Source organism: Ciconia boyciana, chromosome 1 (genome assembly GCF_034638445.1).
Source record: "Ciconia boyciana chromosome 1, ASM3463844v1, whole genome shotgun sequence".
Classification (NCBI taxonomy): Eukaryota; Metazoa; Chordata; class Aves; order Ciconiiformes; family Ciconiidae; genus Ciconia; species Ciconia boyciana.
The window spans coordinates 217,528,416-217,553,617 of record NC_132934.1 but is presented as its reverse complement, the minus strand read 5'-3'; the positions used below and the strand labels follow the sequence as shown (position 1 = coordinate 217,553,617).

The 25,202-nt window shown below is 49.3% G+C and overlaps 1 protein-coding gene across 1 annotated transcript; it reads left to right on the top strand.

The window, feature by feature from the left end:
* Positions 1 to 24,542, top strand: MOGAT2 (monoacylglycerol O-acyltransferase 2). Its single transcript, XM_072855403.1, has 6 exons — positions 1 to 94; positions 8,879 to 9,057; positions 20,694 to 20,898; positions 22,358 to 22,532; positions 22,690 to 22,889; positions 24,388 to 24,542. Exons 1-6 carry the CDS (start codon positions 1 to 3, stop codon positions 24,540 to 24,542), a joined length of 1,008 nt encoding a protein of 335 aa, XP_072711504.1.
* The last annotated feature ends 660 nt before the right edge of the window (positions 24,543 to 25,202 follow it).

Below are 25,202 nucleotides of genomic sequence, written 5' to 3'. Positions count from 1 at the left end.
ATGAAGGTTGAGTTTGCTCCGCTCTCCGTGCCACTACAGAGAAGGCTTCAGACGGCATCGGTGGTTCAATGGGTCTTCAGCTTCCTAGGTCTAGGTAAGAGACATCTCCTTTTCCTTCCCTGAGAAGCCAGAGCAGCTTTTGCCCCAACCCCTTCTCTCCCCGACCCCAAGGAAGACCTGGGACAGAAGGTCTGGGACCGAAGGAGAGTGGCATTAAAGGCATCTTCTGAGAGCCTGCAGTGAATCCCAGGCCACGTTAGGACAAGTGATTAGCAGCAGATGTTGCACTCGCATGTCTCTGTTTGTCTCGCTGTATTGAAGAGCAGTGTGGGAGGCTCTGCCTCACTAAAGCAGTTCTTTTTTTTCCTTTTTTTTTTTTTTCCTGGTTTCTTCTCGCCGCCCAGTCTGAGCATGGTGGCATTAGGGAATGCGTGGCTGCGTGCCTGTGCGTGGAAACATCTATGGGTCTTACACAACAGCTAAACCCGTGTGGGGTTTCAGCTTCTCCTGCTCTTTAGGTTTAGTGTTTTTCTGGTCTAAGGTGCTGCCCTGCCTAGTGTTAGTAATGAGAAATGGTATTCCCATGCCTGAGGGATGGTACGATGGGAAGAGCATGAGGGACTCTGCTTTGCAACCCTGGGAACAGACACTTCACTTTATACAGGTGCTCCTGCATGACACAAAAGGGCATTTTTTCCAGGAAAACCCAAGCAGGTTGGGGAAGAGACAGATTAACAAACTGGGACCCAGACAAACTCACTACTGTGTGGAAGGCATCAGGTGCCCTGCAGTTTTGGATAGGATGCACTAAGAAATAAGGAGATGGGAGACTCGGAGCCAGGTTATCACAGAGTGCAAACTGTCTGGGGCGATTTACAGCCCATCAGGAGCCAAGCTGGAAGGAGACATCCTGGAGTTTGCCATTGTCATGCCAATTCTTAATCTCAGATGGGATCTGTGTAAAGCTTCTGCTTTATAGTGGCAGGATAGTTGTTGACTAGTCCCAATACACGGAGGCAGCAGATCTTTGTGTATATATGGGTCCTGGCACGCAAGCATCTCCAAAACAATACCCGCAAAGAAAGCACAGGCTATGCTTCAGAGCCTCATGAAGTTTCTGAGATGGCTCCATCCAAACTCTGCTACAGACCTGGGGCTGAATGGCCACCTCTGCACCAGTATTTGATGGACCAGAGCACTGGGCCATACTGGTCCAGACGGTGCAGCTGTTTGCATGCTTCTTGGCATAGGTTTAGGCCATGCTAAGTAACACTCTTCCAAACTACATGTTGGCACAGTTTGGGCAATGGCAGAGGCCAGGGACTGTTGCTGGTAGCAAGGATGGGTGAAGCTGCCCTTTATTGCAAGAGAAGAGAATCAGCAACGTGGACATGATTGGGCAATGCTCTTCATCCCCTGGGTCAGCAAATGCGCTCTAGTGAGTTGCTTTGGAGACATGTGACCAGTGTGGCCCCTTGGGTTGCTCTGGGACAAGCTGGAGGACATCCCTCTCCAGATGGAGGGAAAATCCTGGTGTGGCAGTGGTGGCATGGCCAGCTGAGCTGCCACAAAGCACGGTTATGGCATGGCAGAGTGCAGGGCACATGGTGCCATCCTGTACTTGCGTTGTAAACCCTGGGGCTCTTCTAGTGCAGAAGAGATCCCAGCTGTGATCAACCTTCCCCTGCGCACTGGAGACCACCTTGCAGGAGGACACATGGGTGTTGTTAACAGCACAGGGGAGGGAAGATCTGGCAAAAGCCATGCGGCCTTGGACCCAACCGGCCAGACTGGGACATTTTGGGGTGCTCTGTAGCTCCCTCTCTGCCCCTGTGGCCAGATTTCCTTCCATGGTGCCTGGATGGGATGGGACGTAGTAGAGATGTGGCCGCAATGTTAACAAGGGATTCAACAACACATCCCTGTGCCCAGCACGGATGCAGCTGGGGCTTACAGAGCTTTAACAGTGTTTTCCAGCAAAACAACTTGTACTTTAGGTTTTTCCCTTCCTGGTATTGGGAGCAAGCTGGCACTTGACTTTTCAGTGATGGAAATGACTTCTGGAGCCAGCAGAAAGCCAGAAAATGGACTATGGAATCCTCCACAGTCGGAGGGTAACGTGGAGCTACTCGAAATGCAGGCTCTGCCTCCTGCAGGGAAATGGAGCTTGCCCTGAATGAGGATGAGACCCCAACCCACACCTCCTCCATGGCTGGCCTTCCAGAGATTACCGTCTTTCCCTGGAACAGTTTTTCTTTGATTTTGGTTTTTTTTTGTGATACAATCTGAAATGAAAAGCAGTTAAGAAATGCTATAAGATAGGCATTAGAAAGGTGATAAACCAAACCTTGTGGAGCGATTCCAGCTGGTTTCATTCATTTTACAAAGTTTCTTTCATCCTGGAGCTTTCCACCCAAAAGCTCTCAGTTTAACAACTGCAAAAGCTTGATGCTAAGGGATACCCTTACTTTCATCCCATGAGCTGCCAAACACCCCGTGCCACACTCAGTTATAACCCTCAGGCACAGAGATCAGACCTTCCGTGGGCAGGATTTGGCCGCCAGCTGCTCCTTTCTCTCTGAGACAGGCCTGTGCTTCTGCTGCCAGAAAAGGGCTTCCGAAAACACATGGTCAGCTGCTGCCAGACATTTGCACAGCCCTTTAGCTGGAGATCCCAGCAGCTGCCGCTCTGCAGCACTGGTTGCAGGCAGCTGTTGCTATGGTTGTGCAAATGCATCCCCCGAGAAGCCAAGCACGGGGCGAGGAGCTCATTCACTCTCTGCGGGGTGCTGGATGAGTGTGGCAGCTTCACCCCGGTGCTGGCAGGGAGCTCTGCTGCAGCATCTCTTGCAACAGGCAGGCATTGTCCATGCCGCCGGTTTTCTTGAGGATGCTCCCGGCAAGGGCGCTGAGACGAAAGGTGCCATTTGCTTCAGATGCTGACAGCTGCTGGAAGGAGAGTACACGGTGCAAGGATGGGATGCAGGGCATGGAGTGGGGACCCCGTTGCCTCCCCACTGCAGGATCCCAGTACTGACCGGTGCCCCCTCCGAATACAGTGGAGCCAGGCTTCTGCAAGGCACCGAAATCAGCGGGCTGGTGCCCAAACCTGCTGCACCGCTTCCCGCTGCCTCTCTGATTCCCCGTCTCCATGGACTTGGGCACGGGCATCCGTCCAGACACACCATGCAGAAGCATTAGTGTAGGGCTGAAGCCATGCAAACAAACCCAGTGCAGGGGCAGGAGACCTGTGCACGCTGCTTCTGCAGATCCAGTCTATGACACCCAGCCTTTGGACCCTTTCAGTTGGGAAGGTTGGCTCAAAGGGCACGGGGTGCCAGCGTGAGTCAGGCCCCCTTGACAGCTGACTGCAGTCCACAGCCTGGGACAGCCTGGCTAGGCTGCCAGGCTTGGCTCTGCCCAGGGTACAGCATCTCTGCAGGCTGTCACTGTCAGGGACCCTAGGCTGGCACTGGGACCTCAGCAATGTGTATCTTGCAAACCCTCCTGACAACTGCAGTATGGGTCTGACTCACTCTGGGGCTGCTGTGACGCCAAAAATCGCTTTCCAAAGGTTGCTGATTTTCCTATTTCAGGTTGAACGAGCAAATGCTGGGTTAGCAACACTGCTGGGCCCAGCAGCACTTTGATGGGAAATGGTCTCTGTTTTGACTTGGCCAGAAAAGTCATCCATGTGCTACTAGCCTGTGGCACGCTTGGAGCCTGTGGCATATACATGTGTGTTGTCTGTCATATGCCCGTGTTTTGGGGCAGCTCACAACAAAACTACTTAACACAAGATACCTACCACCAAACACTTCATTTTTGCTCTGAGCTTCTTTGAGGGAGCCCAGCCCAGGAAACCACTTGGCCTGTGAGGGGATCCAAGAAAGCCATCACATCCATATGGATGTGTCTTCTCTTTGCTGACTCCTGTACGGCCATGGAGATGGGAGGTGCTGGGTCCTGGATCATGAAGAGCTGCTTCAGAAGCACCCCTGGTCGACAGGCTGGGTGCAGATCTTGGTGGCCCTGCAGTCCAGGACCGTCCAGAGCCACACCTCACCACAGACAACCACAGACAAACCTCCCTGCATCTGGTCTGAACAGAAAGTGTAAGATTTAGGGTCTGTATGGAGCTTTCCTTCTTGTCAAGGGCGCTTTGGTTTTTGTTTTAGTTTGAAGGGGTCTCTCTTCACTTTCCATGGCAGAGTAGACAGTGCAGCAGCCCAGCCTAGGATTCTCTGGCCATTTTCAGGCAACTGAACTGATGTGATTGCAAAGACATGCACGATGCCCTTAGACCTCCTCTTGCAGCCCATGGTGATGTCTGCCTTGAAAGGGCTCTGTGTAAGGGCTTAAGCCATTTTATAGCAATTTAGCACGTGCAGTTGGGCTACCTCGCAAGAGCCCAGACCTGCAGAGGGAGGAGATGAGGATCACGTCTGTTTGCAACCGCATCCCCAAACCTGCCTGTTCCTCCTGAGTGCAACCATGGCTTGAGAGATTGCAGCCTGAGGCTGGGAATCAAGAGAGTTATGAGGGCAGAAAGGTGGAAGGTAGATATTATAGTGATGCTACGGCTGAATACTAAAGGTAATTCTCCCCTTCTTTCCCTTAAAGAATACTGTAAAGGCAGAGAGGCAGAGCCATGTTATAATTACATTTCATTGCCATTTGGGTGCCTGACGCTCCTGCAGTCCCCATCCTCACCAGAGAGCTTGCTTCCATGGAGAGCTTGACCAAGGTGGGAGTTGGAACTAGATGGTCTTTAAGGTCCCTTCCAACACAAACCATTCTGTGATTCTAAGCTGGAGAGCTTGTCTGGCTCTGCAGAGCCCTGGCAGCCGACAGGGTTCAAAGATGGGTTTCTAATGGACCAGGGACTTGCAGGTTTCCTCCCATCCCCATCACGACACAGACTGCCATCTCTTCCAGCGGCATTTCCGAGACCTGACAGCCCTTTGCGGGTTGCTTTGTGGGCACAGCGGGTTGTACATAGGCTGGAGTTTGGCCCCAGGAGGGAGATATCTGCTGAGGTTCCCTGGCCAAGAGCCTAATGCCATGTTCGTGATATCCTTTAAAGTGTTTGCCTGGCAGGTAGCCCAGAAAATGACAGTTATTTGTAGGAAAGCAGATGCTGAGGGAAATATGGCTCTCATTGGGGCAGCTCTGAAGTGGTCCCCAGTCCAGGGAGGGACAGGCAAGAAACCCTCGTGATTCCTCATTTTCTTCTTGGGATTATCCTCAAGGGAAGAAAGCAATGATTATGGGGAACAGCCTCACAACAAGCAAATATTCCTGTTTGCCACCCATCCCTTCTGCCCTGTCCTGCAGAAAAGAAGCAGAAAGGGCAAGGAGGTGGCTTTAGGTTGTCCTTGCTGCTCTGCCTCTGGGAGATGACCTGTGGAGGAAGGAGAGTGTGTGTTCCCCTCCAGCGTGGATTCAGGAAAGACTTGGGATTTGCAGGAATAGAAATAGATCTTGGCTCCTGGTGCACAGAATCACAGAATCACAGAATTGTTTAGGTTGGAAAAGACCTTTAAGATCATCGAGTCCAACCGTAAACCTAACACTACCAAGCCCACCACTACGCCATGTCCCTAAGCACCTCATCCACACGTCTGTTAAATACCTCCAGGGATGGCGACTCCACCACTGCCCTGGGCAGCCTCTTCCAATGCTGGACAACCCTTTCAGTGAAGTAAAATTTCCCAATATCCAGTCTGAACCTCCCCTGGTGCAACCTGAGGCCATTTCCTCTTGTCTTATGGCTTGTTACCTGGGAGAAGAGACCGACCCCACCTCTCTACACCCTCCTTTCAGGCAGCTGTAGAGAGCGATGAGGTCTCCCCTCAGCCTCCTTTTCTCCAGGCTGAACAACCCCAGGTCCCTCAGCCGCTCCCCATCAGCCTTGTGCTCCAGACCCTTCCCCAGCTCCGTTGCCCTTCTCTGGACACGCTCCAGCCCCTCAATGTCTCTCTTGTAGTGGGGGGCCCAAAACTGAACACAGTATTTGAGGTGCACAGTCCTTCCCTCTAGCCCTTAGCTCAAATGAATGCAGGATTTGGCCCTTTTTTGTGTAGGATGTTATTTTTCAGCAGCTTGGAGAACAAGGAGACTCTAAGATGTGAAGAGTCACCTGTGTAACCTAAAAGAGGCCAGGTCGATACTGGTGAAGGGACCCTGGAGCCAGGCTGAAGAGCATGAAGTCCTGGGCAGTGGGGCTGGTGGTGGACCCAGCCTGGGGATCTGACATGGCTTTCAGGAAGCAGCAATACAGCTCTGTGGCAAATATCTTGCCACTGGTGGTCCAGAAAGTCTTGGTGTGTAACCGATGAGATCGCACTGCCTCTGCTATGTTTTCACTGAAGAGTTTGAGGACATGACACGCAGACGTCTGCAAGAAAGTTGGAAGGGGATTATCCTTGATCCAAGCAGCTATGGTGACTCCCCCTCACACACCAGGCAGCGGTACAGAGTGCCCCCTTCTCGCCAAAATACAGCCCATAAATAATCATGTGTCTGCCTAAGGCTGGGATTGGTTTGGATGCAGACAGTAGGACTTCACTACATTTTCTGGAACTTTCCTGTCTCTGTGGTCCCATCCACAGCAACTTTCAGACTGAGGGTCCAGTCTGGGACAGGAATGGGCTCCTTTCCCACAGCAACCAGGACACTGTAAGATGCTTTGTAAACAAGCACAAAAAAAAAATATCTTAAGATTGAGTGAAGGTCACTGTGTGCAAATTCTGCCCTGAAAAAAAGAAAAGTTGAATTGCAAATGAATCGAGGGAGAAATTAATAATTATATAATTGCAAGATAAAGCCTCACTTGGGCGATAAGGGTTTGGACCAGAACAACTCCTTCATTTTGCAGAATGTACTTTGAGCTTTGCACGGTATGATAAAAACAGGATTAGACATTGCACAGTTTTGCAGCAGACCTGATGACCTGGCTCCCAGGTGCAGTAAAATTGCAACCTATGTGTTGTTCCTCAAGCAGTGTTTATGTGTCATGTAGACGCTGGAGCTTCGTTTCATGCTGGATGCTATTTTCCTCAAGAGTTACAAAGACTGTGTCTGTGCCATTGGAAAGGAGTGGTGCCAGGTACGAGCAGTGGTTCATTCTGACCTGGAGGATGCATTGCAGGTTAGACCTGTTGCTCTGCAGAGAGCTGCAGTGTTTCCCCGTGCACTGTATTAGTGCCTACCCAGGCGCCTGCCACAGTGTCTCTACCTATGTGAGGACATAAGATCCCATTCTCTACCTATATGAGGACATAAGATCCCATTTCAGCTTTAAGGAGATTTAGGAACCTGCTAGGTTATAGCTTTTTTTTTTTCCCCATAGGAATTACCAGTACCATCATGCCAGTGTTTTAAAAAGCGGCAGGGATTTGTTTTTACATGCAAAGCTCTGGGATCAGGGTGACTTATCACAGAAAAAAGACTACCAACCAGACCTACTTATTTATCCTTAAGTAAAAGCAAACAGGAGGTACAAGGAGGTCTTAAATGAGAGCATTGTATACCTCTGCTCTGCTGGGCCTTAGCTGAGATGAGCTGGAGAGGGCAGGTGCCACGTGATTCCCAAAGATGAAAATCCAGACCTCAGAGGATGAGGGCATGGATGCATCTATCTCACAGCTGAAGCTGAAGCTGAAGCTGAAGCTGAACAGGGCATCTCCATCCTCACGTCCTTCAGCCCTGGGTGCTGGATCTGTGATGAAGACCCAGAGAAGAACAAAATATATAACCCACTACACATGATGTAACCCATGAGCTGGGGAAGGGAAAGGGCTTGGACGAATGGGGTTTTTTTTTTACCTCAGTCTCCACCTTCGCAGACAACACCAGAGCTTCCAGAGGGACAGATGGAGAGGACACAGCTCTTCCCGGGCACTTTTTAGGGCACCTGCTTTACCAGGTGGCAGGTTGGTGGCCATCAGTGCTTCCCAGTCTCTGCAGACAGACAGTGTTGGGCTTGGGTGGGATTTGATGTACCAAGTGATGGTTGTTTGCACACAGACTTTTCTTCTCTTGTTCCCGTGCCAAAACATAAGGCATAAGGGAGGTAGAGGGCAAAGCTGAGTACTGACTGGAAGCACCTCAGAAAAGTCTTTAATGACTTGGGAAAGTCCCAAGTCATTAATGTCTTAGGGAATGAAATAGACCATTCTTATAAAATCTGTGATGACACTGAGTTGAAAGGGCTGAAAATCCTCTAGAGGCTAAGACTAAAGTTGAGAGTGAACCCAAGAAGTGGAGGAAAAGGTCCAAAATCAATGACAAAAAACTCAATAAAGAGTAAAATCTTATATATGGAAAGATAAAACATTAAAAATCCAAGACACAATTAAAATGGGGAATCGATAGCTCAGGACAAAGCTATTGGGGACTGTACAGACAGGGCATAGTGCCCTGCTTTGCTGCTGTTGCAAAATGCCAGGTGTCATCAGGGGGTATTAACAGGAGTTTTGAGGTAAAACATGGGCATTATTGTTGCAGAGGTCAGACTGACTCCAGAGAAAAGCCAGACAGCAAAGGGATAGAGATCTGATCCACAAGGACCCTCTGGATGCAGTGAGGTCCATCAGTCGTGTGGGAAGAGGGGAACACAGTGGCCTTTGGAGAAGTAGGTGGTTGCTGCAAGGATGGTGCTTGCTTGGTCTCCAGGTTCCTGGGGCAGATAGGAAAGAAACTACCACTTTGCATCAAAGGTGCCTTCACACTGATAAAATAATTCAGCAGCAAGCCCAGTGAAGGCTTGGGCTCCATCCCAGGTCCAAACAGACCGAGTCCCTTCAGGTGAATCATTCCTCTCCCAACGCCCACCTAACCCAACTGCCAACTCACTGTCTGGCTTTTCTCTCAGCACAGTGCTGCACAGCTGCCTTCATCGCCCTCTTCTTCACGCGTTTTTGGCTGGTCAGTGCCCTCTACACTGTATGGTGGTTCATAGACAGGGAAAAACCCTGCAAGGGCGGGAGGCGGATCCACGCCCTCCGGAACAGCGTCGTCTGGAGGTACATGAGGGACTATTTCCCCATCACGGTAAGTGCCACCGATCCCATCGGCTCTTAGGAGATTTAGAGACCAACTTTGTCCTTGGTATTTGGAGGTGGGTCTGGGGCCAGCAGCCATGGCATGGGGTGCTTGGAGGTCAGGATTGTCTTCCCAGCTCCCAGATTACTGCAAGACCCAGAAAAAATGTAGACCAACATTTTCACAACCTCATCCTTTAATCATCTGCCTTTTACACACCCATTTAATCTTGCTGCATTCCAGGGAAATCTCCCCTTTCCTGTTTTCTGTGTCTATATTGCAACACTCCTGCTCTTCAGGTTGCTCAGCATTTACCCAGTGGACACAGGGCCAAGTTTTGACCAAAATCCAAGAGGTCCTGGCACCCTGCAAGGTCAGCATCCCATTCTTCTGGGGAAGAGGCTGGATGGGTAAAGCTGGGTGTGCACTGGGCAGTCTCACAGAGTTGCTGTTCCCCTGAGAGGGACTGCTGTGACATTCCAGATTTACTTTAATGCATGTGGCAGGCCTGCCCTTACTCTTTTTCCCCTTGGCCAGCATGGACCAGCATGAAGTCCTGCCTCAGGGACATCACAAATTGGTACAAATCTGAGCAATGCAGCAGAAAAGTACATGGGCCGTGCAAGGGAGTGAGTTTCTAAGGTAGACCAAGCTATGGGAATTTGTAAGATAATTCCTTTAGTGAGATATTGCCTGTTGAGGGAACTCGGATGGGACGCAGACAGCTGTGCCTCATGGTTAGAGACAGCCTGGCGTGAGGAGCTGGGTGCTGCAGTCCAGGTAAAATGAAGTGGGGAGCCCAAACAGCCAAAGGACTCATCAGCACAAAGGAAAAACAAGAGCCCAGGTTGAGAGTCCATCCTGCATAGAGTAGGGCCTCGGATAAGGATTAGGGGGAGCTGGAACAAAGAGAGGACCAGAGATGTTGTGCCCAAGGTCACCCACCAGGTTTGCTGCTCAACCAGAAATAAGAGCCAGCTCTTTCAAACTCCAGCCCTGCACTTCAACAGTAAAACATGAGGTTTCTCTCTTCAGTTTGTCACAGAGAAAAAAAACACACATCCCCAGTAAAACACACCCGAAATTTTCAAGGTCCTGGAGTGCAGACTGCAAGATTGGTGCAGAAGGAGATTAATTTAGGGCAGAAATCAGGGCTGGGCAAAAAATGAGATGATGAGATCTGTGTGGATCTCCCCTACCATTTCTGAGTGGATCTTACCCATACTTGTGTTATAACAACTCACATGGGCACATCTGCCCCTAAAATGATGATGCCTAAAATGCATCTTCTGATGTCACATCATTCCCTTTTGCAGGCCACAACTCAGTACAATATTGACCCTAGTGCTACAGGTAAAACGGGGGCTTTGCCAAGCCACAACCTGGTTACACAGACAGTGTGTCCCAGCAAACGTTGCTCCTTTTCATCAGAGGGGAAACATCACTTGATATCAAGGCAAACCGCCTTGACTGCAACACCCTGGATATACTTAGATCTGCCTGTAAAGGCACCACCTCCAGGATACTCCAAAAGCAAATGTTGCACAAGGAAAATCGGAGCTTTTTGATTTCCCTTCCCCTCATTTCAATTTTCATCTCATCCCAATATGCTTCTTGGGTTGGTGAAGGTGAAGAAGCAAAGGGCAGTGTTGTCTGTGACCGTGTCCGGTTAGTGGCATACAGCACCGTGCAAGCTGGGATTGCCTCTCACCGGACCTGGGTGCAACTGGTAGAGGTAGATGTGCTGGGTTGAACTGGACCATCACCCTCCCTTTCCACTGCTGTGGACAATTCAAGTAAATCCACTTAATTTTGTTCTGGAAGCTGGCATACACTAGCCAAACTTCCCATGTCTCAGCTGAGTGAACTGCATCTCCCTTAGCTTCTCCAGGACCATCCATGAGAGTAAGTCTACCTCACCCGTGTCCTACTGTCATTGAGTTTCTTTGCTCAAAGGCATGGCAGAAAGTGATGCTGAGGACATGCCGTGAGTTATTTCATGGCTAATCTCAGAGCTTAACTTGTGATTTAAGGACTTCTGGATGAGCTTCAAAGCAAGGCCCCAAAAAGGTATAACATAGTCTTCTGGGGAGGAATGAAAGCACATCCCAGGAAAGCTCATGGTGAGTTTTACCATAAGGGACAGGTAATATTTTATGGTGTTTAATAAGAAACACCAAAGGGGTTCCCAATAAATTGTTCTCAAGGTTGCCTTAGAAAATGCTGGAATTGCCATGAACTATGTATGTGGCTGTAATGATTATATGCGATATATATTCTGTAAATTATTTGTGGCCATGAACTGCTGCTTGGCCAATGTTGTACCAACCTCTCTGCTACAACTCAGCTGCCAGCTCAGCCCGGAGACACCTCTTCTCCTCTCCCTTTGTAAGGCCATGTAAACCGTCTCCAGAACGCCACACTGCATCGTCCGTCTGTCCTTCCTTCCCTGGGTGCCACTGCCAGGCAGGGAGGACCTGGCAGGAGGACCAGTAAGACCAGTAGAGGGAGCATGGCTACTGGGTTTGGCTGCAGCTCACTGGGTGAAGGCAGGGACGGTTTGGTGGAGCCTTTCTCTTCGCTAGTCTGGGAGAAATCAGAGGGGGCTCCGCAAAAGGACAGAGGAAAACAAAAATATAATTAAAAAGGTATTATAACCAAGCAATCTCATAATATTATTTCCTTAAAAGATTTTCTCAGTGTCCCACACTTTGTTTGCTCAAGGACTTTCTAAGCCAGAATATAGGATTTAACAGCCCGTGCTGAATGCATCTGCTACCATTTGTCACTACAAGAGCACGGAAAAACACTTGGCATCTCCAACACCCCGCAGCAAGGAGCTCCCCAGGTGAACCACACAGTGTGAAGACTTCCCCGCTCCCTGCTCATTTCACTAGAAACTCCCTGGTTAGCCCAAGCAAATCCTGTCCTACCTCCCCATGCCACTCCTGGTTTTATACTCTGTTATATCCCACATCTGCCAGCTTTTTTCCCACCTAAAAACCCCAAATGTGTTTGCTTCCTTGCATGGAAGGTATTTCATTTCATACCTCTAAGCACGGGCTGATTTGTTCCTAGCAGCGTGGAAGTTAAGTGTTGTAAATATTGCTTTTGCCATCCTGTATGCTGCTCTCACGAGGAGCTGAGCTGAGTTTTTGGTCTGAGCACATACAGCTGGATGCTCCCATGGACCCTCACTTGTGCAAAGCCCCAGTCAGAACAGAGGCACAAGGGGAGTGGGATTTGGGGAGACAGACAGGGTGGGCACCCAACACCCCGGGCTGTATTTGTGTGTCGATTGAGTTCGTTCAACCCTGGAGGATTAGTCATTCTGGGAGGATTAAATGTGGCTCCTAATCCGCCCAGATCCCGGCAGCAAACTTAGCATGGCCAAGCATCAGTGTTTGGAGGCAGGAAGAGCTGCCTGCTATTTTATTTTAGGAAGTGACTTTAAATGCCGCATTTAAGGGATCCCTGGGCATGTTTGCAGCCGAGGAAGCAAAGAGAGGTTGGGATGAGCATCTGTTTTCTGGGGATCTGGGCAGCGTGAATTTGCACTTTGCTGCAGCGAGCGTCTGGCAAGTGGGAGCATGCAGGCTCTGAGCTGTGCCTCCACAGCGCATGCAAGGAGCACCCTCTGCCGATACCACCCTTGCACAAGTACCACTTTGCTGCTTGGTTTATTCTCCTTGGAGCTAACTGTATTTTAGTTAGGGGTTTGGGAGCTATAGGATAGGCAGGACATGAATGAGTTTGGGTGATTTTAAAAGGGGGGATGAGAAAAAAGCACTGAGAATCCAAGGATGGGTCCAGTGCATTGCCCAGGGAAGTTATTTCTGCTTCATCCCCCCTGTATTTTAACCCTGTTCTAGTCTTTCTTTTTTATACGCCCTCATGATGGGCCTGCAATACATGGCTGAGCTCAGCTGGGTCTTAAAAGTGGGGAAAATATACCAAAAGGTGCAAAATTAATCTGTTTGGGGCAAGCTACAGTTGAACAGATATCCAGTGATGCCTATTGTGGGCTGATGTTGCCTTCAGAGAGATTTTGGATACCTTGGACTGCTCTACCTATGCTGTGTTCAATAAGCAGTCAATAATGTGTCTGCTGCTGCCAGGTCTCTGCCCAAACCTTCATCTCCATTTGTGCAGGCCCTTCGCCATCATTTATCAGTGTAGCATCTTTATGATTAAGGATACACCCAGCATTACAGTAAAAACAAAGTTCTCCATCACCTGGCCAAGCAAATGCACATCTCCACTGCTTCTTCTGCCCTGCCCCATCCCCTCCTGCCAGCATAAGGCTGCTCTCACCAACCTCCCTCATACAGCCAAGGTGCTTTGGTATCCTCAGCTGAGGAGCACCATGGAGGTGCAGAATGTGAGGACCGGGGTGAAATGGGGAAAGCACAAGCTTGACAAGAGCCATCTCTAGTGTAGTCCTCAAATAGAAGTCACCGTCTCTCTTGCTAGGTATAAATTGAGGCTGGATGCTTGGCTTAGACAAGACATTTCACCTTTAGATCACACAACCTTGGTTATGAGTTAAATCTAGCATGAGGAAACTAAAATTAAGGTCTTAGAGGGACAAATTTTGTCTTGAGGTGCTGCCATCATTCAGAGCAACCCCAGCAGGCACCATTTTACCAGCTCTACTCAGGGCAGCCTGAAAAGTGCCTGCTGTGTGGAGAAGGTCCTTGTGGTCTTCACTGCACTGTTTTCCCCTCGTAAAGAGCCACAGGACATTTCTTACCAGCCTTGGGATTATCTAAGTGACAGTTGGACCTTACTATCTATAGCAACTGGCAGAGTCACAGCCTCTGTCGTGCTTGGGGACTTGCTGGCATTATTGTTTTTTTGTTAGCGTAACTAAAATGAGTTATTGGAGAATTAGTTGACCCCTAGGACCTGTGATTTGGGATGGCTCCATCCCATAGCTCATTCATCCTCATAATTGCATAAACCATGACGAGGGTTATTTGAGTGTGTTGTGGTTCTGGGGAAGTACAAGGCATGGCAGAGAGGGGACAGCCCAAGTTCACGTGAACCAAGCCCTGCCAGGAATGTTTTCTTTCTTTTCATAGAAGAGTGGTATTACTTGTAAGTGGGGATTTTGTGTCATGGTCCATGACATTAAATATAATTTCTGATTTCCAGCAGTCTTGGCTGTTCACTTTGCTTCCTTCTGTTGGCTGGAGGAGAGAGGAGGGATTGTTAGGGCAAAAGCAAGACATGGCCAAATGGCCCAAAGCCACGTCTCTCTCCTTTCCTGAGGAACTTCTCTGTCCCATGTCTTGGCCCTCTCTTCTCTGCCCTCGGGTGACCTTAAGTAAGAGAGAGGCCATCATCAAGGTCAGGTCCACCAGACGACTGTGTTCCACCATCTGCACTGCCAAGAAACATGCTAAGCCACTGGATAAAGGAGGCCCTACAAGACCCCCAAAAGCAGCATCACACAAGAGCAAGGGAGGACTTGGGCATTTTGGAGCTGCCATCCTTACCCAGCTTTGGGAGTGAAGGTGATGAAGTCCCATCCTAACTCAATTTAAACCCACCTGGCTGGTCAGACTCCCTGATTCTTGCTGCAAACACAGTTCTGACCTGGTATTGTGGCACCTGGAGAAAACCCCAGTGCCCAAAGTCCTCTTTCTCCAACTGTCCCTCTCAGACGCATGCCATTCCTGGGACCTGAAACCCATCTTCCTTGGCAGTTGCTAGCAGTACTCAAATATTTGCCTTTCCTTTGGTCTTCCATCCAGACACCCTTGGGTGGGCTACCCGCTTCACTTCACCTTGGCACAATTTCTCCTTCTTTGGATCTGGTTGGGTTTCTGCATTTCTCTGCTGGGTTTCATCCCACAGAGAAACTGGCTGCATGTTTCATCCTGCAAGAGATGCTCTTTGGAGGTGCACAGATAGACAGCAAGGGACCTGAGGATTTGCTTTGGACAAAGTTGAAAGGAGGTTTATCCTACTTAAGAACAGATTAATGAACATAACATCCTTGGAAACAGAGTTTGGGGCCAGAGAAGGATAGAAATACAATAGCAATTCAATTGGGAGACTTCAAATGAAGAAGGCACAAGCTTGCTGACCAGCTTTCCTGACCACATTCTTCTCTGCTCTGCGAACAGCTGTGGGGGTAATGCCATGGTACTGTCTCCTATCCCATGTTCTTCCATCCTTAAGGATGTGATGTTATGGCGTGTCAGTGCTCTCCCTGACTATATGTCCCCTGGCATGGAAAGCACCATGCAGTGCCCATACTCATCTGAACTTGACTTGATCTAATTCCTCACTTAACAACTTTGTAATCCCTTCAGCCGTGCAAACAATGCTGGCTGGGGGCCTGGGTATTGCTTCATCTCCAGGGTGTGCTGGAGCACCCAGCCCTCCAACCATTTGGACTGAGGGAGAATTTTACTTTCCTCAAGCATTAGTACACCAGCCTTACATGGGGAATTGCCTGTCCTCCCTCTTCCCGTGGTTTGGGGCAGGACAGTCCAGTCCACAGAGGACAAACAGGAAACCCCAGCCACATCTCGAGGGGTGAATTAAAGCAGCCTTGTTAAACCAGTGCTGAACTCCTGTGCTGATACCGTCACTCAGAAGCCCTAATTCCAATTAGCTTAATTCCACTCCAAAATGAATTAAAAACAAAACAAAACAAACAAAACAAAACAAAACAAAACAAAACAAATACAAAATGAAGGCCACTTTAATTCCAGCTAAGAGCATCGACTTGGGATGTTAATGCGGTTTAACTAATCCAGTTTAAAATTAATTTGGATTAATTTGCTTGAGATCCTGGCTGGTACGTGGGCTTTTATCAGAGCTCCTGAAAGTCTGCGTATGCATTTCCCTAACACGGCTCTCACCGCGTCTCTGTGGGAGCTGGGGGAACTGGGGCAGGGTTTCACCCATGTCTTGGACCCACATTTGAGTAGACAGAATAAAGGGGGGGTTCTGCTACTGAGCACTGAACAACTGTAGCTATTGATAATGTAGCTAATGAACTGTAGCTAATCACTGTGAGCACTGAACAACTGTAGCTATTGATATTTCTCCATGAAGGAGAAGCATAAAGTAAGTCTCATCCTTCAAAACACAAATTTAAGTTCATTTGTTGGGAAGGCCAAGATCACCCCAGATCTGTGATCTGGAAGGACTCATAACACCTTTGACAAGGGGTCACTACCACTGTCAGCAGCCCAGAAACAAGCCAGCATCTCGACCATGCTGAGGGGAATCTTGCAAACCCATGGCTCAGTTTGGAGAGCACAACCCTGAGCTGATAACAGCTCCTTGCCTTCGGACCACAGGTCATACGCGGTAATTTGGCATCCCTCAGACGCCTCCGAGATGAGAAACTGGTCTTACCAAGAAAACTTCGAGTCAAGCACTTATCTCACTTAGATGTTTACACACAGACCAGCTTGGCTGGACCCTTAAGTCCTTTGACAATTATTAAAGGTTCAACTGACCCAGAAAGACCAGAGCAGCAGATGCCATCCGATGGGTGTGGAAATGACAACCCGGCCAAGCCAGGAGGGAGGAGAGTCCCACCCCTGTGCCCCCCAACCCCAGCCCCATTAAGCACTTTGGGGCTGGAGTGCAGGAGAGAGCCGGGCTGTGTTGTGTCAGGTATTAACTTTCCTGGCAGTCTGGGAACAGAGCTTGACCTCTGGCAGGAGGAGAGGGAAGAAGCGAATAAAGAGTGGAAACAATCCAGATGGGAGGATCGAGTTTCTGTCTTTAAGAGTTTCCAGAAGGAGAAGGGTGGTTTAGAATCCAGGAGCCTGACCTATGGCATAAGAGACTATCCAAATCTCTTCTCTGCTACAGATTTCCTTCTCCATCTTGTACAAGCTCTTTGGTTTCTCTGTAAGTTCTGGCCAAATCATCCAAATGTGAGCAGACACGGTGACAAAATGGGGACCTTCTCTCCCTTCCTTTGCTTATGCCCTGGAAGGACCCCAGTTTACAGAGCTCAAAGAGGCAAATAATTCAACTAAGTCACTAAGATGTGGTCAGTGCTACTGCAGGGGACAGCTCTCGCAGAAACATTAACCAGATCCACCAACTCTTGAGTGACCAGACACCTACCCTCTAGCTGCTCATGGCTTAGAGCAGGGATTCAAAAATCACAGAATCACAGACTGGTTGAGGTGGGAAGGGACCTCTGGAGGTCATCTCGTCCAAGTCCCTGTGCTTAAGCAGGGCCACCCAGAGCTGGTTGCCCAGGGCTGTACCTAGATGGTTTTTGAATATCTCCAAGGATGGTGACTCCACAACCGCTCTGGGCAACCTGTGCCAGTGCTCGGTCACCCTCACAGTGAAAAGGTGTTTCCTGATGGTCAGATGCACCTCCTGTGTTTCAGTTTTTGCCCATTGCCTCTGGTCCTGGCACTGGGCACCACGGAAAAGAGCCTGGCTCCGTCCTCTTTGCACGCTCCCTTTGGGTACTCATATACATTGATGAAGTCCCCCCCGAGCCTTTTCTTCTCCTGGCTGAACTGTCCCAGCTCTCTCAGCCTCTCCTCATAGCAGAGATGCTCCAGTCCCTTCATCATCTTTGTGGCCCTTCGCTGGACTCTCTCCAGTATGTCCATGTCTCTTTTGTACCGAGGAGCCCAAAACTGGACACAGTACTCCTGGTGTGGCCCCACCAGTGCTGAGTAGAGGGGAATGATGATCTCCCTCCACCTGCTGGCGATATATCTAGTGCAGCCCAGGATACCATTTGCCTTCTTTGCTGTGAGGTCCCATTGCTGGCTGATATTCAACTTGGCATCTACCAAGACCCCCAGGTCCTTTTCTGCCAAGCTGGGTGGCCCCCAGCATGTATTGGTGCATGGGGTTGATCCTCCCCAGGTGCAGGACTTTGTACTTCTCCTTGTTGAACTTCATGATGTTCCTGTCAGCTGGGTACATAGGATACATAGAGTTGGATATATAGATCATGATCAAGCTCCAAAATGTGTGTGTGGTTTAAAAGGACCAATCCAGAACCAACAATGGTTAGTAGGACTCGAGACTTTAGTGGCTTTGAGGCCACTAGGGAGGTGAGGAATCACTTATCAGTGACAGATTTGCTATCCAGGGGCACCAGAAAACACCGGGGGTTGCATTTGGCTTTCTCTGTGGCCAGAATTAGTCTTAAAAACAAAACAAAACAAAAAAACCCTGGAAAAGAATATGATAATGCAGAGCAAGATGAAAAACGCAGTATCTGAAAATAGGTGTGCACTATAAGAAATAAAATAAATCACAAGGTGACCTCAATGGAAAGTATCAAGAGAAAAATATGATCAGCCAGAAACAGAGCTGGAAAGATTGCTGGTTGGTGGGTGTCGAGTCCTTTGTAAGGGGACATAACCTCCCTCTTCTCTTCCCTCACTTCTTATTAGAGATGCATAGAATCACAGAATGATTCGGGTTGGAAGGGACCTTTAAAGGTCATCTAGTCCAACCCCCCTGCCATGGGCAGGGACATCTTCAACCAGATCAAGTTGCTCAGAGCCCCGTCCAACCTCACCTTGAATGTTTCAGGGGATGGGGCATCTACCACCTCTCTGGGCAACCTGGGCCAGTGTTTCACCACCCTCAGTGTAAAAAATTTCTTCCTTAGATCTAGTCGGAACCTCCCCTCTTTTAGTTTAAAACCATCACCCCTTGTCCTATTGCTACAGGCCCTATTCTTCATTCTTTCCTCTCCTGTCCTCCCTCCCCTTTCATTGGGGTGAGCACCAAGGCTGGATGTCTCCTAAGGAGGTTTTTTAAGGTTGTGAGGTGTCTTAGCACAGCTGAACTCTCCCGCTGAAGCAGTTTGCTCAGTGGATACCCTGAATTCGACTCTTCATTAGCAAGGAGGGTGGTGTGAGCTTGGGGTGCAACCAGGGGTTGAGCCTGCTGTCATACCCCCTTCTTGCCACCCCGCGGACACACAGCCAGAGATTTAGTGCTTTCCAACACACCCGAGCTTCTCGCCTCCCTGCTTATAAATCACGCAGAGATGAAAGGCTGTTTGGAAGCCAAAGATGAATGCAGGAAACATTGATGCAAGCTGAGATTACTCAAAAATGAGCAAATGGTGGCAGGGGCACTTAGCAATTCAGCCATCTGCCCCTCTTCCTGCCTAGGCACCTCTGCACCCGGGCAGCGGTGGGACTCTTGTTTGTCTGTTCCCCTCATTAGGAGCAGGCGCTTGAATGGGCACATGTGTACAGTCAACAGTGCCTTAGGACAGATGGGAAATTAGCCACGATGTAAGAAAGTAAAGTACAACCTCATGATTAACCTGTGGTTCTGGCTGCTTCTAGGAAAACACATGCACCATTAGGTGCTCCCTGAGTGGGGATGGGACCGGGGTACTTGGAGGGGTAATGTGCTAAAACGCACAGGGCTTTGGTTCTTCCTGAGCACAAGTGCTTTTGAGCTCTTTGGAAATTCATGGTGGCTCTGTGATGGCTAACCTTGGAAAGGTTCATCCTTTCCCGGTGCTGTGAACATCCTTGGCACCCACAGAAAGGGTGCAGAGGCATCAGCGTTCAGTTTTGACTGCTTCTGCCTGGGTTATGCACATGCTGGCTGATGTTGGCATGGCAGGGTCTTCTCGGTGGCATAGCTGGAGGGTGGGTTTGTCACACCAGCCCCTCTCCTCTGGGCAGTCCATAGCAAGTGTAACCCACAGAGTCCAAATCCTGGTTGTCCCTTATCTCCCTTTAATCATCCCCTCTTCTGCTGCGGCACCCATTCTCCCATGTAGTATCTCCCAGGCTCCAAACCCACTTTCACATTGGCCGAGTATTTCAGCGAGCTGCTTAGCCAGCCCTCAAGGGCTGGCCGTGTGCTGCACTGCATTTGCAATCCATGCTGTCCGTCTCTAAAACCTGGACGCGGGCATTCCCCATTCCCTTCTCCCGGTAAAATTGCAGCAACCTTGGGCAGACATCCGTTGCTCTTTGATGGACTCATGGATTACCTGGGCACCTAACACAGGCACAAGCAGCTGGGTTCTTGCAGGCTTTCCCCAATGAAAAGAAAACCATCAGGTTGTTCTCTGTTACATGTCTGGGAGCTGGATCTCACCTTACCATGTACAAAAGCATCCTTGAATCACCTGACACGTACTTCAGGACAGGACAAACCTTGGGTCCACACCATGTTGTTGAGCAGGGATGTGTCCCTATGCCAGGTAGCAGCTTTACCTGGATAATTACCAGAGTGATTCTGCACTCCCTTTGCTCTTCTGGTTGTGGGGTGGAGGGGGAGGGGGTGGAAATAATTACCCTTGTCTCACTTTTTAGCTTTTTTTCCCATATTAGAAAATGTATTGGAGGTCATTTTAAACAAAGTAGGTTCCCAACAGCATCTAGGCCAGCTCAAGGCAACATGAGGAACTGTGCCATTGGAAATGTCATTTTGGGCCAATGGGTGGGAGGAGATGGAATTACAGGCAATGAAATACATCTCAGTGAAAAATGGTTGAGTTCTTCCAGTTGAGCTTTTCCAACAGAAGGCACAGTGGGTGCTAGGGACCACCCTCCAGAAATCCCCTATCTGCGCTCCATAGCCAATGCTCCATCCCCCCAAGGGGACAGCACTAACTTATGGCCCCATTTTTTGCTCCATCCTGTGCCCAGCTGGTGAAGACGGCGGAGCTGGACCCTAGGCAGAACTACCTGATGGGATTTCACCCCCACGGGGTCCTGGCAGCAGGAGCTTTTCTCAATTTCTGCACGGAGGCATCGGGCTTTTCCACGCTCTTCCCAGGCATCACCCCACACCTGATGATGCTCTCCCTGTGGTTTCGCATCCCCTTCTTCAGGGACTACCTGATGAGCGGAGGTAAGCAGGGTGGCAGCATGGGCAAGCAGTGGGATGGATGGGTGAGTTGGATGCTTTTTGGGGGAGCAGAGAGTGAAAACACCAGGGAGGCTTGGGAAGAGGAGTCAAGGGTCTGTTTGTCCCCATCTGTGCCCGATCTGATCCCATGCATGGACACAACTGCTGGAGGTGGTACCCAAAAACTCTCTGAAGTTCAAAATTGCCCTCCTAGCTCTTACCTATGTTGTTCGACTTCAGAGACCACCGCTGAGCTCAGGGCATCGCTGTGCTGGGCACTGTGTAACAGCACCATGCAGAGCAGGTCGTGAGCAGAGATGCTGAGTCTGTAGAGACCAGCAGGACAGGGCAGTCCTGTATTTCTTTCTTTCCATGCAAATAACATTCAGGCTTGAAATTGTGATTGCCACTGAAAGAGGGAGAAAACCTATTTTTCCGAAGCTGCTGCTGCTTGCAGGGAAGCAGCAGCCAGGGAGAGAGGATACAAATAGCAGCTCACGCTGTTGCAAAACCACATGGCAGGAGTGGAAGAAGAAATGAAAAGGAATAGGTAAAAATTAAATGGAGAGAGGGGAAAGGGAGTCTGGAGAGATTTTTGGAGACTGGCAGGAGATGACGTCCATCTCTCGCTGGTGGGCTTGGGGAATGGCCACTTCTCCAGCCAAATGGGCTCATGTCGTAGGCAGGATTTGATAGACAAAACATAGGCATCCAGCTCTGTCTGAGATACCCCAGGGCATTCATCACCTTGTTTTCCATGTAAACCCTGGCTCCTGCTGCTGAAAAAATATTTACACGGAGAGCAAGGAATCATAACAGCGAGATATGAGAGAGTTATGACTCAGGCGAAATAAGGTTTAATCGCTGTAATGTGGGAGTTCGGTGCGTAGCTCATTTTCAGGTCGATTGAATCCATTTGACAAAGAGGTTTTAATTTGCAAATTATTTTGGCCCCTGAAACAAGGATTTTTTAAAAAAAATCAAAACAACGTTGCTTTGTCATTTCTGAATTAAAGGTGCCTCAAATTTGTAAGTAAATAACAACAAGGGATCAAATTCTGCATTAAATTCCACTTTAAATTAGCAGCATCCACTGAAATTTGTGTGTGTTTTGACCTAAAGCAAATGTCTCACTGCCTCTGGAATGATTCAGGGTTGGACATGGTTTCATTTGACAACAAATTGAAACAGATTTTCCCTGAGGCTTAAGTGCAGCTAGTTCTCAATTTACTTTTTTCCTGATTTTTTCCAGCAAAGGGATATATATTCACACAGCAGAACCATGCATGAATCCAGCACCTTTCAGGGGAGCTGGGCTGAGATTGCCAAAGTGTAGGAAAACTCTGAAAATAAAGTGTCTAGCACCCCTCCAGAGCTGGATAACAGGGAAAAAAGGCACAGAGCAAACCACAATCGTGTGGGTTTTACAGGTGCTCATTTTTTCTTCCTCTCTGCCCCCCAGGCCTTGTCTCCTCCGACAAGGAGAGCGCATCCTACGTGCTGCAGAAGCCGGAGGGCGGGAACATGCTGACCATCATCGTCGGCGGGGCGCAGGAAGCGCTGGATGCCCGGCCGGGATCCTACACCTTGCTGCTGAAGAATAGGAAGGGATTTGTCCGCCTGGCCATCGAGCACGGGTGATGCAGGGGATGGGGTCAAGGGGTGCTTGGGGAGGGATGCTCCGGTCTGTGGCTGGTTAATGGGGTGTTCCCGCTGATTTTGGAGAGCGGGGGGAAGGTGTGCTGGGGTGGGCTTTGCTAATCGTGCCCCTACATTGGGTTCGACTCCCCGCAGCACCCCGCTGGTTCCCATCTTTTCCTTTGGGGAGAATGACCTCTTCGAGCAGGTGAGAAACCCCAAGGGCTCCTGGCTGCGGCAGCTCCAGCACCGGCTCCAGCAGATCATGGGCATCTCACTTCCCCTCTTCCACGCGCGAGGCATATTCCAGTACAGCTTTGGGCTGGTACCCTACCGGCGGCCCATCTGCACCGTGGGTAAGTCCTCCTTGGCACACTGGCACGATGCCGGCCACATTCAGCCTGGCCAAAGAGGGGACAGTCCTGGGGCTGCGTCATCCTCCTGCCGGGCTGGAGCATCATGCCAGAGAGCACGAGCTGTGGTGGGCTAGAAACGTGCTGGCAAAGGAGCATCCCCAACTGCTCACGTGTCACGCTGGTTTGGGACCCTGGCTTGGTCTTGTGGCAGAGGTCAGGCCATCTGGGCTGTGCTGAGAAAGCCCCAGAGCAAACATGGACACCCCATCACCCTTGTGGGATGCAGCCAACCCCAACCCCAGTGCAAGCCGGTGGTGTGAACCACTGCAGTAGCGTTGGGTTAAAGCCAATTTCACAAACACAAGTAGGACAACACCTACACGGTTTGCAGTTTTGCTCAGTGTCCTGTGCAGACAGCCACAAAAACCAACCTATTTGCACATGAACAAGTCACGCTGTTTCAACCTGAGACGATGCCCACAGGAGACCAGATTTCAAGGAAGTCTTTGGTTTTGAAGAATTTTCTTCTGATTTCAACAACTCCATGCTTGGCCCACGGGCATGACTGATGCTCTGTGAATTAGTCTAATTAAAGAGGCTGTTTGGAAAGGTCAGAGCTCACCCCACTGATTAGGTTTGACAGCCAGCAATTACTTCTAATAGTTTTACAACCTGTTTGGATTGTCTCAATGGTTTTATGAGCTGTGCAGTATCACAAGGGCTCTTCATTAGTCCGATGAGGAGCAGCGTTACACGATGATGAAACCCTCCATCACTTGACAAACACAATTTCAGTAAGAGACCAGAGAAACAGAGGTACCTCATGGACTTCCCTGTCCCCTGCAGGCACCTGGTCCTGCTGCTGGTGGCTCTGGGAGATGGGAAGGGGCTTATTCTAGTGCTGGGAATCAAATTATTTAGATTTGCCCTTGAAAAAAGCATGATTTTCTAAAGATAAGGGGGTACTTAGTTCCTAATAAAAATCAGATGTTTCACTGAGGCTTTGATCTGAGCAAAGTGGAAGCGCTCCAGTCACTAGTGTATTTACATAGCCTTGGGCTCCCCCATGCCTCAGTTTCCCCGTTTGCAATGCAGATTCCCAGGGCCATGTGGGAACAGCTTGGAAAGCCCAACCCAAATATTAGGATGATGTTGTCTTTATCTGCAGCACACCTGAGATGTTAGGAGCAGCTGTAGGGACTGCATTGGGATGCAGTACTTTTTACTTCAGAGAGCTACACAAGGATCTTTGGCATTAACCAACTTTACAGGTGGGGAAACTGAGGCAAGGAGAGATGTGACCTAGGAGACCAGGATCAGAACCTCCATCTCCCTACCTCCTTGGCTGTGCTGCTTCCCAAACCCCAGGACACGACTGGTCATATCAATCTGTCCACCGCATCCTTGGAGGGGTGGCCCCCAGCCCTGTGCTAAGAAGTGCACAGTGTCCAGAGGGACCTGACACTGGCTCCTCCTAATGCCTCTGCTTGTTTTCCAGTTGGGAAGCCAATTCCAGTGCTGAGGAAGCACAGACCCTCCGAGGAAGAGGTTGATCGAGTCCATCAGAAATACCTGAATGAATTATGCAAGCTCTTTGAGGAGCACAAAGCTAAATATAACATTCCGGAAGACAAACACCTGGAATTTATATAGAGATCCTCAAGCAAGGTGAAACCATGGAGATCAAGCTCCAAGTTTTCCCTTATCTCTGGAACTATTTCACAACCTCACCTTAGTCACAGTTAACATATGGGCCATACAGTGTAGGGAGAAGGACTTGATTTTCCCAGCATTTGCATGGGTTTAGGGCCAGAGTTTCATTTTTTCTCCCTGTGGGACACATAAAAGATATAAAGAAGAAGGAAAAAAAAAAAACATCTGACCAACCCAGCACCGCTGAAACTCCCCAACAGAAAACTCACACTTCCAGTCGGGTTTGGAGGCTACTTTTTCAAGATATTTCCAGGCAAACATGAATTATTGGAAGTTTCCTTTGCATTCTTTTCATTCAGAAATGGGATGATGAGCCATAATTTCTGCTGAATGCATATGTTCTTTAAAATATAATCTGTCTAGATCAACAAATGATCATTGTTTGCTTGGTGGTCTGCATGTCTTTAATTGCTCTGGGCTCTTTTCTCCCCACCTGAAACACAGTTTATCAGAAAGCTCATACTCCCAGCACGGTGCCAGGCACCCTTGGTAGCAACACGATGCCATACCCCGCTGGGGCAAAAGAAATAAAACCTTTATAAAGGGCAAGGGATCATCCAGAGGGTTCGCCTTACCTGGGCTCTGGGAGTCCTGCTTATA